The 18846-nt window shown below is 37.3% G+C and overlaps 2 protein-coding genes across 3 annotated transcripts in view; both read left to right on the forward strand.

The window, feature by feature from the left end:
• Positions 1 to 18846, forward strand: part of LOC101896440 (neurobeachin-like protein 1) — a 147832-nt gene that overhangs the window by 99755 nt on the left and 29231 nt on the right. The window lies entirely within an intron of this gene.
• Positions 15922 to 17900, forward strand: LOC101887773 (cuticle protein 21). The gene is made up of 2 exons (XM_005176734.4): positions 15922 to 16635; positions 16716 to 17900. Exons 1-2 carry the CDS (start codon positions 16621 to 16623, stop codon positions 17457 to 17459), a joined length of 759 nt encoding a protein of 252 aa, XP_005176791.1. The 5' UTR covers positions 15922 to 16620; the 3' UTR covers positions 17460 to 17900.

The following is an 18846-nucleotide window of genomic DNA, read 5'->3' on the forward strand; positions in this document are numbered from 1 at the left end:
TTTTGGTTTTTTTCTTATCGTTCGCGTCTTTGTGTACCAATTTACTGGGCCAAATTAAAATTAAACGAATTCATTAAAAGACGACTATTTGGTGGTGGTGCTGGAAATTGTCGTCGAGATATTGGCTGTCAGTCAGTAACAGCTGTTGGCAACGGTAATGTGGTCCGTCCAGAGTTGGTTTTCCAGTCTGCTTTGGTGTTGTCATTACAAATTGAAGTTTTTCTGCAACTGGTCAAGTGCCTCCGATCTCCGTCTGAGCGAATTTTTTTGAAACTTCCAATGCAAAATGTTGTCTGCTGTCTCCATGTCTATCTGTCTAAGCGCCCAACTAATCACAGAAATATTGCATAAAAATTTAAATTTGAATGTAGCCTTGATCCTCAACTTCGTTTGAATGTTGTTTCCGTAATGCATTTGTTCTTTTGCTGGTAGATGTTGTTGTTGTTTTTTCGCTTTGCATTAAATTCCAGTTAAACATGATGCAAATCAAATCAACTTGTAGTTATGATGGATGGATGGATGGATGGAGAGCATAGACTAGTGGAATTCCTTGTAACGTGGCATTCAAATTTATTTATGTATTTTTTTTTTTTTTTTTTGTTTTTTTTTTTTTTTTTGCATTTGAAAGAAAAAGTGCCAACATATGCTGATAGTGAAATAGTAATGAAATTAATCAAACTTGATTTTATTGAATTGAAGAGGAAGTTCCACTACATTAAAATATTTCAACAAAAAATTTATTTAAGCAAAGTTGCCGAATTTAAAATTTGAGTTAAGATTAAGTAGATATCCCGAAAAAAAAAAACAAAAAAATCATTGGAATTTTGTCAGACGCTATATTTTCTTATTGGTATAGAATTTGGTATAGAGCGCAGGAATTGTTGTAGAAGAGCCACAGTGGGCAATGAAGTGCTTTGGAAATGCGTATTACATAATGTACGAGAAGTACTAAATTTCGTATATAGTGTGGGATAAGAGTTAGAATTGTTCGTTTCGGAATTTGAAGCACTGTGAGAAAATTAGAAATGTGTTCTAAAACTTGTGCGAGAAGTACTAAGTCGTACTAAATTTTATGAAAAGTGACTCTTGAACATTGATATCGGGATCACTGAGATTGCATTGCGTTTAGATATGGAGGTGGATTAGTGCGCGATAAGCATTAAATGGCACTAAATCTGATATAAAGTAAAGGAAAAGAGGAGACAGTTTGGTAGACGGGTCACTGTGGGTGTGTGGAAAGGAGACAATGTGGTATTTTACGAAACTCCGTATTTTACAGTATACGAAAAGTTCTAAATTTGAAGAAGGGTGTGGAAATAAAGGCGGAATTATGAATTTTTATATAAGAGACCCGTACGTGTGTTAAGCATTTATACATTGTGGTGTTTTTAGAAATTCATACTTTTTAGTGTAGAAAAAGTTACAATTGGGCTATACAAAGACCTGGACCTGCATAGACAGTTATCTGTCACAGGCAGTAATACCTATTAGGAACTTCAAATACGAAATTTCATACAATTTCGCTGAATATTTTACCTAATATCGTCAAAATACCGAATATAGGGAGGTACTGATATATTGAGCCTGCATAGGCACAGACCCAGACCCATAGTACCCATTACGAACTGTAAATACGAATTTTGAAGCAACTCCGGTGAATAATATCGCTAAAATCATCAATATACCGAATATTGGGAGGTACCATTATATGGAGGTTATACGAAGACGTGGGCCTGCATACTCAATTATTTGTCACAGGCTGTAGTACCTATTAGGAACTTTAGAAAAATTAATATTTCATACAATTTCGGTGAATATTGTACCTAAACTCGTTAAAATACTGAATATAGGGATTTACTGATATATACGAAGACCTAAATCTGCACAGACAATTTTCTGGCATAGACTGCAGTTCCAATTACGAACTCCAAATAGGAAATTTGAATCGACTCCGGTAAACAATGCCCCCAAAATTGTCAAAATATCGAATATCGGGTTGGGGGGGCCTTATATATATTCGATATTATATTATATGAGGGCTATACGATATCGTGGACCTATATAGACAATACCCTTTCAGGGGGTAAAGTAGTCGGAAGGAACTCCTTATGTGGATCATAAGTCATCACAATACCGAATAATGAGGGGGAGGGAGTTACCGTAATATGGGAGCTATACTGTATCGTGGACCGGTATAGCCAATCTTCGAACTTGAACAAAAGATTCTGTGCAAAATGTTAGCACGGACAGGGCTAAATCGTCTTAGAATTTTACGTTGATCAAGAAAATGTGTACTTTGTTATGTCTAAAATTATTATTTTGAAGAGTTGCAAACGGAATTACGAACTTAATATACCCTCCATAGTGGAGGGTATAATGAAGTAGTGAAAGTGAGAAGAAAAGTTTTACTACTTTTTATACCCTCAGCACAGAGGCTTTATATCATTTGATGCTGCTAAAAAGTGCCTCATCGAAATAACGGAGGTGATCTAGCGATGTCCGTCCGTCTGTCTGTCTGGCTGGTGCGCACGATAACTCTCGAAGGGAGTATCCGATTTGACCCAAGCTTGGTACATCGTAATATTATTGTGCAACTTAGATCGAGCTCGGAGATGGGCAATATCGGTACACTCCACCAAGTACTTCCCTCACAATAATTATATGAATAATTATAACTCTTATAAAATGTGATGAAAGTGTCTGATTGACTTCAAAGTACTCACATCACAACATTTTTACTAACCCAAGGTCTGGTGTAAAGATGGAATATAACGGTCTACTCCTTCCGGTACCTCCCCCACAAAGGGTCAACATTTTGAATACTCATGAAGCTAATTAAACACGAACTCCCCATTCCATTCAGATTCGGTACTGAATAACGAAAACGATCATAAAATCCTAAATAAGCATTCAGTTCCCTTCAAATTACACACAACACAATATTTTTTATGAACCCAAGGTCTATTGTGAAAATGGATATATTGGTACCTCCCCAACTAAGGGTCAAAATTTTGAGTAACCATAAAGCTCACGCGAAATTAACATCCGATTCCATTCAGACTTGATTTATCTCAATATTTCCACTAACACAAAATCTTTTATGAAGATGGTAGAGATTGGACGATTTCTTCTGGTACCTCCCCCACATAGGGTTCAAAATTTTTGAAAAACAAAACGCTCAAAGAAAGCGAAATTGGCGTCTAACTCTCTTCAAATGACATCCATCCAAGTATTTTTGCTAACTCAAGATCTGTTGTGAAGATGATATATATAACTGCGAAGATGATATATAAACACCTTCTGTTACCTCACCCACAAATGGTCTCAATTTCCAATGCTTATAACTGTCATAACTGCTATATCTAAATATTTCTCTTAACCAGAAATCAGATATGAATATGTAATGTATCGGAATTTATGATTTCGAATAAAAGTGGATATAAATGTTCGATTTTTTTTCAAATTTTGCACATCCTAATATTTGTATCTGCATAGACGTAGTATGAAAATGGAATACTTCGGTCCGCTATATCTGTTACCTCACGCATATTTTGACATTTTACAAATAATTGCACATATCTCATATAAAGTATAGGAAGTAGTCGATACAGTCCAAATCTGGCACGTTGAAATACTTATATCAGTCTTTGGTCAGATACGAATAGGCCAACTGCTTCGGAACCTCCCCCATAACGGGTAAACAGTTTGAATAATCATAACTCAAGGCTGGGGTATACATCGTCGGCAAAACCAACTGATACTATTTTACTTGTTTAGTTAGAAATTGTAGAACAAATGAACAATGCTGTTTGGGCTCTAGCAGATACTTTCAAGAAAGATACTTTCGCATTTATCGTGCATTACTAAGGGAATCACTTCTCATAAATATCTCGTGTTGTAGGTTATCATATATTCGGCCTTTTTAAGTTTCACCATTTCCTTTTTTCCAAGACTCACCATTTCCCCTAAGTTTCATAAAACGTTATACTTTTCTTTATAACTCCACTCTTTTTTGTTGCAATTCCCACTGAATTTAAAAATCATGTACTGTAGAATGTTAAACATTCAAGTCATTTTTTGGAATAAAACCCATTTAATACTACCTATTTTTGTTTTTAATAAATAAATAAAAATTAAAACATCGCCGACTTGTTGGACATAACCAAACAGCGTATCTGGAGTTTTTAATTCGCTCTTGTTATTGTTTGACAAAATAAAATTACTTTGAAAATCAAAGTGAAGGGGTTTCGATTTACCAGACTTTCCCCTGCAGCCAATCAACCAACCAACCAACCAGCCACCTTCGTCAAGAGTATTTGGAACTATGCCTCAAATCATTGCCAGTAATGCCACATGGGCAGCAAAGTCTATTTTGTGTTGTTGTTGTTGTCGTGTCGTTTTCATCAAAACGCCAAGAAACGGGCGTGTTTGTTGCTCCCTTCAAAAAATAATCGATGCCTTGGTAAAAAAAAAACGCACAAACAAAATCGATCTCAAATCTCTGTATCTCGCTGGCGCTGTCCAACCATAATTGTATTTATGGTCGCGTCTGATCGTGCGACATCGATAATAGCAATGTGGACTGTTTGTTGTTCGTACAGTTCTTGTCTGCCAAACACACTACTGACTGATACAGTTATTTATGTGCGTACGAATGTATGTGTGTGTGTATGTGTGTAACAGTTCATAGATGTAATATCAAAATTGTGCAATGTGGGCTTGCTTGCTTACATCTCAAAAAAGGAAAATGCGTTCAAGTTTTTTGCCAACCAACATTTTTTAGTTGTCCGACGAACAAAAACTACAATAAAATCTATGTTCGCTCTAAAAGCGTGGAAGATGAACGAGGTGCTGTTACAGAAGTTTTGAGAAGTAAACCAAGTAAAAAAGCTGTAAGTTCGGCTGGTCCGAATTTTGAATACCCTCCACCATTTGGGACGAATTTTGCAATTCTCAAAAACAATAAAATCAGTTAAAAATTCTGTTAAAATCTTAAAAATACCGAATGTAGCTGTTATATTAGGGTCTATACGACGACGTGGACCTGCATAGCAACTTTTGTCATAAGCCTTCACAATATGCCAAAATGCCAAATTTTAAACAATTCCGATAAATAATGTCGCTAAAATCAATAAAATACCGAATATCTGGAGGTGCCGTAAATGGGGCCTATACGAAGACGTGGACCTGTACGGACAATTTTCTGTCAAAGGCTGTAGTATCCATTACGAACTTCAAATACCAAATTTGAAACTATTCTGCTGAATAATGTCGCTAAAATCATCAAAATACGAGTATAGGCTATGCCAAAACGTTGACCTACATGGCCCATTTTCAATACCAAAAGTCCTGCAGACATAATATACATTTAGATGAGTTGTAAGTAATTTAAAAAATGGCAGATTCACGGCGTGCTAGAGCCCATTAAGCCATTTTGAGCGATTTGCGTTGCAAATCCAAGTGGAGAAGATGTTCGTATAGAAGACTTCCTGGTATCTTTTCAGTCTTCAATAAAATACCTCTGCAAAATAATGTAAGCGGCCCCCAGGATCTTTATAAAGGAATCACTTCTAAATAAGGAGAACGCTTCGCATTATATTTGATGAGACATCCAGATGATCTATAAAAAAACCTCTTAGTTACCTGTATGGGTGTATGTCCTGGTATTCCTCTTCTGACCTTCTACAAGAATATCTCTCTGCCTTCAATATCAAAACTTCTTGGATATTTAAAAAGAAGACCTCTTGGTTTTCTACACACATGGTCTTCAGAATAGAAGGACTCCTAGTTTAAAAAATAAAAGATTTTCTTGTCTTATAGACACCTGCTGGTGTTGGAAGTAGGAGACCTCCTAGTCATCGAAACAGAAGACCCCCATTCTTTTAAATAGAAGACCCTCCGGTCTTTTAAATAGATGGCACCCTGTAGAAGACCCCCTGGTGCTCTAAATAAGAGACCCCCTGAACATGGAAATTGAAGATGTCCTGGTCATCCCTGATCCTCTTAATAGAAGACCTTGCTAGTATCCTAAATAGAAAGTCTTCTGATCCTCTAAATAGAAGACCCCCCTGAATTCTATATAGAATAACTCCTGGACCTCTAAAAAGAAGAACTTTTGGCCTTCTATATAGAAAAATTACTAGTCCTCTTAATGGAAGACTTCCTAGTCTTCTGAAAAGAATAAACACCCAGTCTTTTAAATGGAATTTCTCTTGGTATTTTATATGAGAAGACTTTCTAATCCTCTGAATAAGAAAACCTAATTATCCTATATGAGTCTATCGAAATACAAATACCTAAGTGTCCTCTATTTCTAATCCTCTGAATAAGAAAACCTAATTATCCTATATGAGTCTATCGAAATTCAAATACCTAAGTGTCCTCTATATGAGAAGACTTCGTCGTCTATATGAGAGAGACCTCCTGGTCAGCTTCAGAAAAAGACTTCTTTGTAGTCGCGTCTTCTGTATGTGAAGACATCCTAGTCTTGTGAGAATAGTTACTTACCATGTGAGAATACTTACTGGTATTCTATATAAGATTGCCTCCTGGTATACTACAATAGGACCGTCTGCCTTCCATTTCAGAAACCTTCACCTCCAAATTTTTATACCCTCAGTCATATGACTACAGATGGTATATATCATTTGATAGGCCAAAACGTGCCTCATCGAAATAACGACATAGGGCTCTTTGGATAAAATCCGTTTCAGGGCATTTGGAGTCGATCTAGCGATGTCCATCCGTTCGTCTCTCTGTCTGTCTGGCTGGTGCGCATGATAACTCTCGAAGGGAGTATCCGATTTGATCCAAATTTGGTACATCGTAATATTATTGTCAAGCTTAAATCCAATTCGGAGATGGGCAAAATCGGTACACTCCTTCTGGTACCTACCTCCCCCCCCACACAAATTGTCTACATTTTCAAAGAAAAAAATTTACTACACAGAAAGAAAAAGGATAATCCGATTTTGTTCCAACTTTGCAAATTCTAATATTTGCATTAGTGCTAGGTCAGGCACGGAAATGGACAAAATCTGTCCACTCCATCAAATACATCCCCCACAAATGGATCAAAATTTTGAATAATTAAAACTCTTATAAAATGTGATTTAAAAGACAGATTGTCAAATTACACACGTCACAATATTTATTATTAACCTATGGTCTGGTGTGAAGATGGAATATATCCGTCCAGTCTTTCTGGTACCTCCCCCACAAAGGGTAAACATTTTTAATATCCATGAAAGTCATAAAACGCGAAATTAGCATTCCATTCAGATTTGGCACATTTTAATATTTTTATCAACACAAGATCAAGATCTATAAATATGGTAGAGGTCGGACCATTTCTTCAGGTACCTCCCCCACAAAGGGTTCAAAACTTGAAAAACAAAACGCTCAAAAAAGCGAAATAAGAATCCAACTGTTTTCAACTTTCACACAAACAAACATTTTTTGTAAAGATGTTATCTGCAAACCCCTTCTGGTACCTCCCCCACCTAGGGATAAAATTTTTATTACCATGAAGCTCATAAAAGGCGAAATTAACAACCGATTTCATTCAGACTTGACACATTTTAATATTTCTATCAGCACAAGAACTGCTGTGAAGATGGCATATATCGGTCCACTCCTTCTGGTACCTCCCCAAAAAGGTTCAGAGTTTTGAATGACAAAAACGATTATAAAATCCGAAATAAGCATACAGTTCTCTTCATATTTCCCACATTCCATTATTTCTAATAACACAAGAACTGCTGTGAAGATCGGTCCACTCCTTCTGGTACCTCCTCCACAAAGGGTCAACATTTTGAATATTCATGAAGCTCATTAAACGTGAAATTCCATTCAGTCTTGGTACATCTCAATATTTTCATCAGCACAAGATCTGTTATAAAGATGGTCCACACTTACAAACATTTTTGCTATCACAAGATTTGTTGTGAAGATGATATATGTTTGCGATCCCCTTCTGGTACAAAGGTCCCAATTTTCATTTTTTTTTATCTGTCATAACTTGCGAAACAAGTCCGCCATTCTTTACAAATTGAAGGATGTAACCAATATAGTTCAAACCTGGCACGTCGCAATATTTATATCATATTTATTTCGGTCCGATGCGAAATGGACAATAATGGCCCATTCCCTCGGAACCTACTTCATAGATGGTCAATTTGAATAATCATGATAGAAGTCAAAATATATTTAAATAATGGGACATTGGCTTTTTTAACCTGGTTATATAAACAAAACTTCTTGTTCTATGTAACAAGTCATAGAGACTAGACTGATGCAAAACTGAGGTCTGTTTTGTTAATTTGAAGAACTTTTAAATCCCGAGGATACATAAATTCCCCAATTCAGCCGAGGTACCACGAGTACCTCGTAGATACATAAGAAAACAATTCAGAGAGGAATTTGTCTTTGATATTTGAACGTTCATCCGAACCTATGACAAAATCGAATCGAAAACAACAAACAACAAATGGCCAACAACAAATATTTCGATGAAATACCAAAATGTTCAATATGAAACATGGCAAATGAAAACAACAACAACGGCGACGACAACAACACAAGCTGGTAATAGAACTACGCGCCTTAATTTGTAATCTCTTGCAGGCCATTCATGTAGCCGGACACCATACGTTTTGTTTTCGATTTTGGCCAAAATTTCAGTTAGTTTAACCAGATTTCCGCTACAGATTCAGATTCAGTTGCGTTTCGTTTTGTTTTGCTCTCCGAACGCGTTTGCTAGCCGAACGCCAAACGCCTTCATTGTTATTGTCAGCCACGCATTATGACATCAGATCTCCATGTAACGCAATGCATTAGAGCGTATGCGTGCTGTGTTGCACCAAAAGCGTTGTTGATTTGGAGATAATTTTTGGTTTTGTAGACAATTTTTAGTCTAGTCCTTTTAGCTATAACGGTGTTCAATCGATATATATATCTAATGCGACCAGTTGTGATTTCAGTCCAGTTTGCAATCAGTTGAATATCTGAAGTACCTCACAACCATTGAACACAACAAAGTCTTCGAAATGAATTTCAATAATTCCATTCATCGCTGCGGACATTAATTGGCTGTTGCTTAAATACTCGAAGCTTTAGTGTTCAAAACGCACAAATAACCGCGTTTAAGTCCGCTTTGTAGCCAATTTGAATTTGGCAAATATTTTAAATATTTTTAATTTTTTTTTTTTTTCATTGTCAGTTTCTTTTCGTTTTGCTTCGTCTACGAAACTACAAATATTGCACTTTGTGGTCAACGCTGCCGTTGATGTGACATTATTCCCGGTGTTATTTATGTACTTGTCAGACAGTCTGCTGGCTACCATGTTGCTTTTGTTTAAGTCTTGTCATTTTCCATATTTTTACACCGTACTGAGCTGGACAGGGTAGGGGGGTTGATTTCATAAGGGACAACGAGTGCGTCAACTTCTGTAATTTGGCCAATGGATGGCAAGGTCATCACGTGTTTTGGCACAGTTATTGACAGGCGTATTTTTTTAATTTGAATTTTAATAGCCATTCTGTTAATATTTACATTGGCCATTTAAGAAACCTGCTACCAATTGCTCGAGCACCGCCGACGACATGTGATATGCACATGCACAGCGTTTTTTTTTTTCTGCTGTCAACACAATTTTTTTCTAATTTATTGTTGTAAATTTGGCGTTGGAATTTTTCGAAGAATTTATTAATTTTTTTTTGGTAATTTTAAACTGTTGCATACAATTTGTAAACATTTGAATGGTTAAGAATAGATTCTAGTCGGCTGAGTGGGGTATTTGATAGAAAAGTAATTTCTTAATTCCATGCTTTTAAATCATTGCTTGTAATGGTGACATCAATTACGAGCTGTTTACGGATTCCGAAAATTTTCAAATTTTTAATTTATATTCAAATAAAACAAGCTAAAAAGTATTCAAACATATTTTGACTTCTGTTATGATTATTCAAATTGTTGTTCCTATTGGACCTAAACAAATATAATAATATAAATATTGCGACGTGCCAGGTTTGGACTATATTAACTACTTCCTTTACTTTAAATGATATGTGATAAATTTTAGAAAATGTGGAAATATGCGTGAGTTACAAGATATAGTCGGCCGAAGTATTCAATTTTCATACTTAATCTACTACAGATAAAAATATTGGTGTGGGCAAAATTACAAAAGAATCCAACATTTATATCCACTTATATGCCAAATCATACATTCCTCAATTTTCTGGTTGAGAGAAATATTTAGATATTGCAAATTGTAGAGAATCGCTGACTTGTTTCGCAAATTATAAGAGATAAAATTATTGAAAATTGTAACCCTTTGTGGGTGAGGCACCAGAAAGGGGTGTGTGTTAGCAAAAATGTTAGTCTGTGTGAAATTTGAAGAGCGTTGGATGCTTTTTTCGCTTTTTTTGAGCGTTTTGTTTTTTAAAATCTTGAACCCTATGTGGGGGAGGTACCAGAAGAAATTGTCCGATCTTTATAACAGACCTTATGTTGGTGGAAATATTGAGTTGTACCAATCGAATGGTATCGGATGTTAATTTCGCTTTTTATGAGCTTCGTGGATACTCAACACTTTGACCCTTTTGTGAGGGAGGTACCAGAAGGAGTGGACCGATATATCCCATCCTCACAGAAGATATTTTGTTGGTAGAAGCATTGAGATTTGTGAAATTTGAGGCGAATCAGATTCCCTTACGAGCTATTCCAAATACTCTTTGCGGGGAGGGACTAGAAGGAGGGGACCGATATCTCCCATCTTTACAGCAGAACTTGTGTCAGTAGAAATAATGGGTTGTGTGCAATATGAAGAGAACCGGATGCTTGTTTTGGATTTTATAATCGTTAATGTTATTCAAAATTGTGACTCTTTATGGGGGAGGTACCAGAAGGAGTGGACCGACACATTCCATCTTCACACCAGACCTTGGGTTAAACACAAAATTTAAAATTTTAATTTAAACCCAAAACTTTAAATTTTATAAAATTTTTATTATTCAAAAATTTGACCCTTCGTGGGGGAGGTACTGGATTGACTGGACTGATATTGTCCATTTTCGCACCTGACATAGCACTAATACAAATATTAGGATATGCAAAGTTGGATCAAAATCGGATCATCCTTTCTTTTTCTGTGAAGTAAAATATTTTTTTTTTAACATTTTGACATTTTTTGGGGGATATAACTTTGACAATAATATTACGATGTACCAAGTTTGGATCAAATCGGATACTCCCTTCGAGAGTTATCGTTCTGATCAGCCAGACAGACAGACAGACGGACGGACCGACATCGCTAGATCGACTCCAAATGACCTGAAACGGATTTGGTTCAAAGAGACCTAGGGTCTAAAATCGTTATTTCGTTGAGGCATGTTTTGGTATATATCAATTATTTATACCCTCTGTAGCCATATGGCTGAGGATATAAAAATTAAAATAATTATAGCATAGTATTGGTGTTTTCCTTTTCCATTAATAGTCTTGTGACATATACACCGAGATTCTTAATGGCTACAGGGGGAATATATCATTTGAGACGGCCAAACCGTTCCTAATCGAAATAACGTGTTTACACCCTAAGTCTCTTTGGACGACCTACGTTTCAAGACATTTGGCAAGGCATTTGTCGATCTAGCGGCGTTCTTACCTCTGTCTGTCTGTCTGGTTGGCAGGGGTATTCGATTTCGTCCAAACTTTGTACATCGCTATGTTATTAAACTTATATAGAGTTCGGAGATGGACATATCGGTTCACTCATTCATGCTAGTTATACCAACCAGAGATCTGATATTAATATAGAATTTATCGGCCCTTTTCTGGTACCTTCCCCGCAAGAGGTAAACATTTGGAGTAATTATAACCCTTATACTTGCGAAAAAGCCAGCGATTTTTTTTTCAATCAACAATAGATTTAATGTAAAAATGGGATATGTCGGTCCACTCTTTCTGATAACTCCCACAAAAGGTTAACAGTTTGTTTAACAATTATTCGCATAAACAATTGTCGGAAAGAATTGTCTTTGTTGAATTTGACAAAAAATCTTTTTCGACTTCATTCTTCTAAAATTATATTTTTAGGAGAATTTTGCATAAACTTGATCAGAGTAAAATTCTGAGACGATTTAGCCCTATCCGACGAATAAAAATAGGAAGCTAAAATTTTGCACCGGTCTGTCTTTTGTCTGCAGGCAGTTCAATTTCAACGATGGGCTATATCGGACTTCGATATCGTAAATCCCCCATATAACGGTACCCCCGAAATTCGGTATTTGCATGATTTTAACCACATTTTTCAATGGAATTGTCTGAAATTATACACAAGGAGTTCTTCGTGACTACTTTACCCCCTGAAAATAAATTGTCTATATAGGTTCACGATATTGTATATCCCCCATATAACTGTACCTCCCGACTTTCGGTATTTTAATGATTATAGTCACATTTTTCAATGGCATTGTCTAAAATTCTAGTTCTCTGTGAGTACCCTCCCCCCTGAAAGAGAATTTTTTATATAGGTCCACAATATCGTATAGCCCCAATACAATGGAGCCCCCCGATCGGTACATTGATGATTTTCAATGGAATAGCCTGAAAATTCACACTGTGAGTACTTTACCCCCTGGAAGAGAATTGCCTATATAGGTCTACGTCTAACGCTACCCCGAGATATTCGATATTTCCAGGATTTTTGCGACATTATTCACCTGAATTGCGTCAAATTTCTTGTTTGAAGTTCGTAATGGGTACTACAACGTATGAGGGAAAATTGTCTATGCAGGTTCACATTTCGTAGCTCCCATACAACAGTACCTTACTTTATTCGGTATTTTGATGATATTAGCGACATTATCGTTACTACAGCCTATGACAAAAAAATACCTATCCAGCACCACGTCATTGTATAGCCTTCCATATAAAGGTTTTCATTTGTGCGGTATTTTTCGAATGTTTTTTTTTTTTTTTTTTTTTTTTTTTGAAAATTTTCAATTTCCGTTTTAAGAGAATTTTAACACTTAATAGTACCTAAAATGTTGAAATGTCGTCCTATGGAACGAGGTTCATAGGAACGAGGTTCCAAACTCCTCTCTTTCGTTTTCCACCGTTTTTAATTAAACAAGCTGTAGGCTTTATAGATTTAATTAATAATTATAAAATACCTGATTAAGTAAATATTATTTGTTCCCAAATTAAAGAAAATTGTCTCTCAAAAGTTCTGAAACTATTGAAATCAAATATTCCAAATGATTATTGGTGGAATTCTTTAAAATACGACTGGCATTTTGCTCTGATTACGAGTGCAATAAATGTGAAGTTTTAATTTTTTTAAAACAGTAGACTTTCCAAAAACCCAATCACGTTTTTCGAACATGGAGCCATAAAATGCTAAATACCAGTTTCAAACATTGACGTTGAAGCCGCACAGTGTATGGGAACGTATGAAAAAAAACTAAACAATCTAATTGTTTAGATAAATTTCATAATTAGTAAAAAAATAATTTAACCAAAAAATTCTGAAAATTTGTCCAAGTTTATTCCGACTCCACGTTTATAACGATTTAAATAAGTCTGAAGATTTTAAATATAGTTATAATTAAAATTTACTAAGAAAATGGACAATATCGGTCCACTCCACCAAGTACTTCCACCAAAAAAGGTCAAGATTTTGACTTCTTCTGGTACCTCACCCAAAACGGATCAAAATTCTGAATATCCAAAAAGCTCATAAAACACGAAACTAACATCAGGATTCCATTCCAATCAGATTCCATTGGCACATCTCAATATTTCTACCAACACAAGATGTGTCATAAAGATGGTACTGATCGGACCATTCCTTCTGGTACCTGCCCCACAAGGGGTCAAAGTTTTGAATATCCATGAAGCTCATTAAAGGCGCAATTAACATCTGATTCCATTCAGACTTGGTAGATCACAATATATCCATCAACACAAGATCTGTTATAAAGATGGTAGAGATCGGACAACGCCTTCTGGTACCTCCCCCACAACGGGTCAAATTTTTGAATAATTATATCTCTCATAAAATGTGAAATAAGCATCTGACCCTTTTAAAATTTCACACATCCCAATATTTCCACTAACACAAGGTATTGTGTGAAGATGGTGGATATCGGCCCTACCCTTGTGGTACCTCTCCCACAAACGATCACAAATGTTTTATACCCTACACCACAAGGTGGTCAGGGTATTATGTCTTTGTGCATTTGTTTGTAACAGGTAAAAGGAAACGAGATAGACCCATAGTTCCTTTTGGTGATCTGAGTCGATTTATGCATGTCCGTCCGTCCGTCAGTCCATGTATTTTTGTAAACATAGTACAGTTCGAATTTATTTGTCCTATCCAGATGAAATTTTGCACAAATCATTTGTTTGGCCCAAGGACGAACCCTATTGAAATTGGAGATAATCGGTCAAAATTTAGATATAGCTTCCATACATATCTTCGTCCGATTTGCCTTTTTTGTGCACCAAACGTGTAATATCAGTCCGAATAGTATGGAATTTTGCACGTACGATCATATTGGACCTGAAAAGAAGTATGCGAAATTTGATCGAAATCGGTTCAGATATAGCTATAGCTCCCATATATATTGTTCATCCGATTTGTTATTTTTGTCCTCCGCAGCCGTAATATGCACTCTGTAACAAGAATATTTGGAGAAATATATCAAATACAGCTTAAAAATACATTTGCTAAATTTTATCGAGATCGGTTCAGATTTGGATATAGCTCCCATATATAACTTCGAACGATTTACCTTTTATTGTGCACCAAACGTCTAATATTTGCCCAAATGGGATGAAATTTGGCACTTACGACCGAATTGAGTCTAGAAGCTAGTATGTCAAATTTGGTGAAGATCGGTTCAGATATAGCTATAGCTCCCATATATATACTGTTCATCCGATTTGTTATATTTGTTACCCACAGCCGTAATATGCACTCCGTAACAACGATATTCAGGGAAATATATCAAATAGAGCTCAGAAATATCTTTGCCAAATTTTATCGAGATCGGTTCCGCTTTGGATATAGCTCCCATATATATTTATATCCGATTTCAAATTAATTGTGGATAATACTAAAATCTCTCGTAATTTGCAAAACAAGTCAGCGATTCCATTAAAACCTGGTATACCTTAATTTTACCTCCACAAGATATGTATTGTGAATGAATTTTTTATATCAGACATATATCAAAGAAGAGTTGGACAACCTCCCCCATAACGGCTTAACATGATGAATAAGATATACGGATACCAAAATATATTTTCATAAACGGACAAAGGTATACATCCGTCGGCAAAATCCGACTGATACTTTGTAACTGATGTTTAATTATAGCTCCTCCTCAGAAGTTTCAGTAGCCACGCCACGCTTCAAACAACATAGAACATAGAAAACAATGGATTTCCCTTTTATGGAAAAGGAAGCTTAATAAAAAAAATCATCAAAAACAAACATGACTTTAGATGCAGACGAAGTACTGCGGAACCATTGTCTGTCATTTATATTTAGAATTAGAAATAAGGAAGCTTCTACCTCTACAAGAATAGAAGCGAACAACAACAAAGCTCTCACACACAAATTATTTCACGTTTCTGTGCAATGACAATTTAATTGCAACGATCGCCCAGTGTTTGAATACTGAGCTAAATACAAAATTTTATTGATTTCATATTGAAATTAAAAAAAAAAACAGCAACACCAGCAACAGTAACACAATTAAGAAATCGTCAATCAATACCACCAACCTCCTCCATTGACACCAACAACACGTCAATGAGTATTTATTCGATATGTTCGATTCGAGGCGAAGTGTTAACGGCGATGAGTTCGGAATTGTAATTATTGGCAGGCGTCTTCACTTTCATTGGCAGTAACAACAAACAACAAGAACAACACTAAATACAAGAGCAAACTATTTGTTTATTATAAGACTAACTTTACGAGGTCGAGGGGAGCTTCAACTGCAAGCCATGATGTCTTCTTGCTAATATGGCCATATACGGCGCAGCCGCAGTCGTCTTACCCGATTTACGTGCCAAGAATTTATGTTTGTCCAAAATTGTGTCTTCGCATTGCTCGCAAATGCGGTTGACTTGCCTTCAAATGTTTAAATGAATAAAATTAAAATTAATATTAAATACCCCCGAAAAAAAGTACGACTCTTCTTCGGCCGCCTTCGCTTAGAACAACAAAAACAATTTGGAAATTTAGTGCAACCATGAATTTGGTTTTTTTTTTTCGATAATAGCAACAACAACAGTTTTACTGCTGGCTTCTGTTGTGGTGTGACTTTATGCTGGAAAGAGGGGAGTAGAGGGGCGACACGTATAGCAGGTGAATAGTTTGAGGGTCGCTCATAAAGAATTCGTCAGGGGTATTATGTGTTGTCCATCGTACCTTCCATCCTCTGTCATGCATACGGATGGATTTCCCTTTCCGAAGCGAATCACCACAATACGTCTGCGGACCAATATAAATAGCCAAACGAATTTGGTAACGGTATGTCAGTTCAATTTTAAACAACCGACAGTGATAACAAACCCCCAAAAATAACCCAAGCCTAACAATGAAATCGTTCGCCGTAAGTATTCGAAGCTTGGGGGAGATAGCCCTCCTGAAAAGAAAGACTTTTTTCATGACGGTCCTTAACTTCCGATCTAGGTTGCCGCTGTTGCCTCTACTTTGGCTATCTCTGCTAATGCCGGTTTAGCTCCCGTAGCTGCTCCCTACACCACCTTCGCTGCTGCTCCCTATGCCGCCGCTCCCGTTGCTGCCGCTACCTATGCCGCTGCTCCCTATGCTGCTGCTCCTTACTATGCCGCCCCAGCTGCCTACTCAGCTCCCTTGGTAACCAAGACCTTCGCTGCTGCCCCAGCTTTTGCTGCTCCCGCCGCTGTCTACAGCGCTGCCCCAGCTCCCTATGTTGCTGCTCCCGTCGCTAAGACCTTTGCCGCCGCTCCCTTGGTTGCCAAGACCTTCGCTGCTGCCCCAGCCCCAGTTGTAGCCGCTGCCCCAGCTCCCGTTGTTGCTGCTGCCCCAGCCCCCGTTGTCGCCAAGGCTGTAGCTGCTCCTTTGGCTGCCCCCGTTGTTGCCAAGGCTGCCCTCGTTGAGCCCGAAGTTGTCGATGCTCATCCCCAATACCAATACGCCTACAATGTCCAAGACACTTTGACCGGTGACTCCAAGACCCAAGAAGAGACCCGTGATGGTGGTGTTGTCCGTGGCTCCTACTCCCTCATCGAACCCGATGGTTCTCGCCGTACCGTCAACTACTACGCCGATGATGTCAACGGTTTCAACGCTGTTGTCCAAAAGGATGTGCCCGTTGCTGCTGCGGCCCCCGTCGTTGCCGCCCCAGCTCCAGTCGTTGCCAAGACCGCCTTTGCCGCTCCCATTGTTGCCTAAACACAAGTTGCCACACTCCTCGCTTGACCAATAGTAGTGATAGAAGTGATGCACGCCATGGCACACCTCGTCAGACTCCACTCCAGTACCTTTAGGAAATTAACTCAAATTTTGCCACAACTATTTTTTTGTTTTATGTTTTGAATTTTTGTTCTTCTCTCTTCGGTTATCATCGTTCTATGCCATGCAGGGCTGCCACATATCCAGATCAGTTGAGTGCTCGGCATTGGGTGTTAGCCCGTCATTGCCATGGGCCCAGAGATTGAGTGCACTGAGACATTGTTGATTGCAGCGGTCGAACGGCTTTTCATTTGTAAATACTTACCCAAGTTGAATCATTGTCGTGTCGTTGTAAAATTACTTTCATCACCTATTATGACCAAGACATTGATAATTATTAAACAAATTGTTAAATAAATCTTTTTTATTACCAAAAAAAAACTTCAATACTTATTTTTTTCAAAACATGGGGGGATGTACATTACAAACAAAAAATTCCTAAAATGTTAATTAAAAAAATGTTTGATATGGCCATAAACAAAAATTAGAAAACATAATAACACGGCTCAGCACTAAACAAGTAAAAAAGCATTAAGTTCGGCCTGGCCGACCTTTGAACACCCTACACCATTTGGATCGAATTTGGAATTATTCACAAAAATAAAACCCGTTAGAAATTCTGTTAACATCTTAAAAATACCGAATATAGCCGTTATATTGGGGTGTATACGACGACATGGATCTCCATATGCACCTTTTGACATTCATTTTGTTTGTCACACAAATTTTAATAGAAATTCATTGATTCTTTTTTCGACAACGCAAAGAAACATACAGGGTGAGATAAAAAACTGCGACAGAGTTAAACTCCTTAATTTTTAATTTTTTTTAAATTTTATTGAATGAAAGAAAAATGTCTGAAATGCCCGAATGTTGTTCTGCGGTATTTTGGTCCATTCCCGGCGAAGCGCTTGCTCGTAGTGATCGACACTTTGACATTTTTTAGTGCCAATCTTGCTTTCCAAAATACTCCAGACACAATAGTACAACGGATTGGTATCCGGAGATTTTGGTGGCCATTGTGCGCTGGAAAAGAAGCGAGGAACCTGATTTTGTAACCATTCTTGGACGGCGCGTGCTTGAGTGCGATGGTGCTCAGTCCTGTTGGAATGTCCAAGGTCTGCGGCCAAAATATTGGTGTGCCCAAGGCTCTAATACACCCTCCAGAAAATTTTCAGCATTTTTGGGCCACTGCGACGCGGGTTTCGATCAAGTCGCTTCTTTATTTTTCGATCCATGTGCTGAAGTTGCTGTTTTCTTCCGTCCACTTTCTTGACGTCGGTCTACGCTACCAGTATCACGGTAACGAGCGATGGTACGACACACA

This window comes from Musca domestica, unplaced genomic scaffold, assembly GCF_030504385.1.
Source record: "Musca domestica strain aabys unplaced genomic scaffold, Musca_domestica.polishedcontigs.V.1.1 29, whole genome shotgun sequence".
Classification (NCBI taxonomy): domain Eukaryota; kingdom Metazoa; phylum Arthropoda; class Insecta; order Diptera; family Muscidae; genus Musca; species Musca domestica.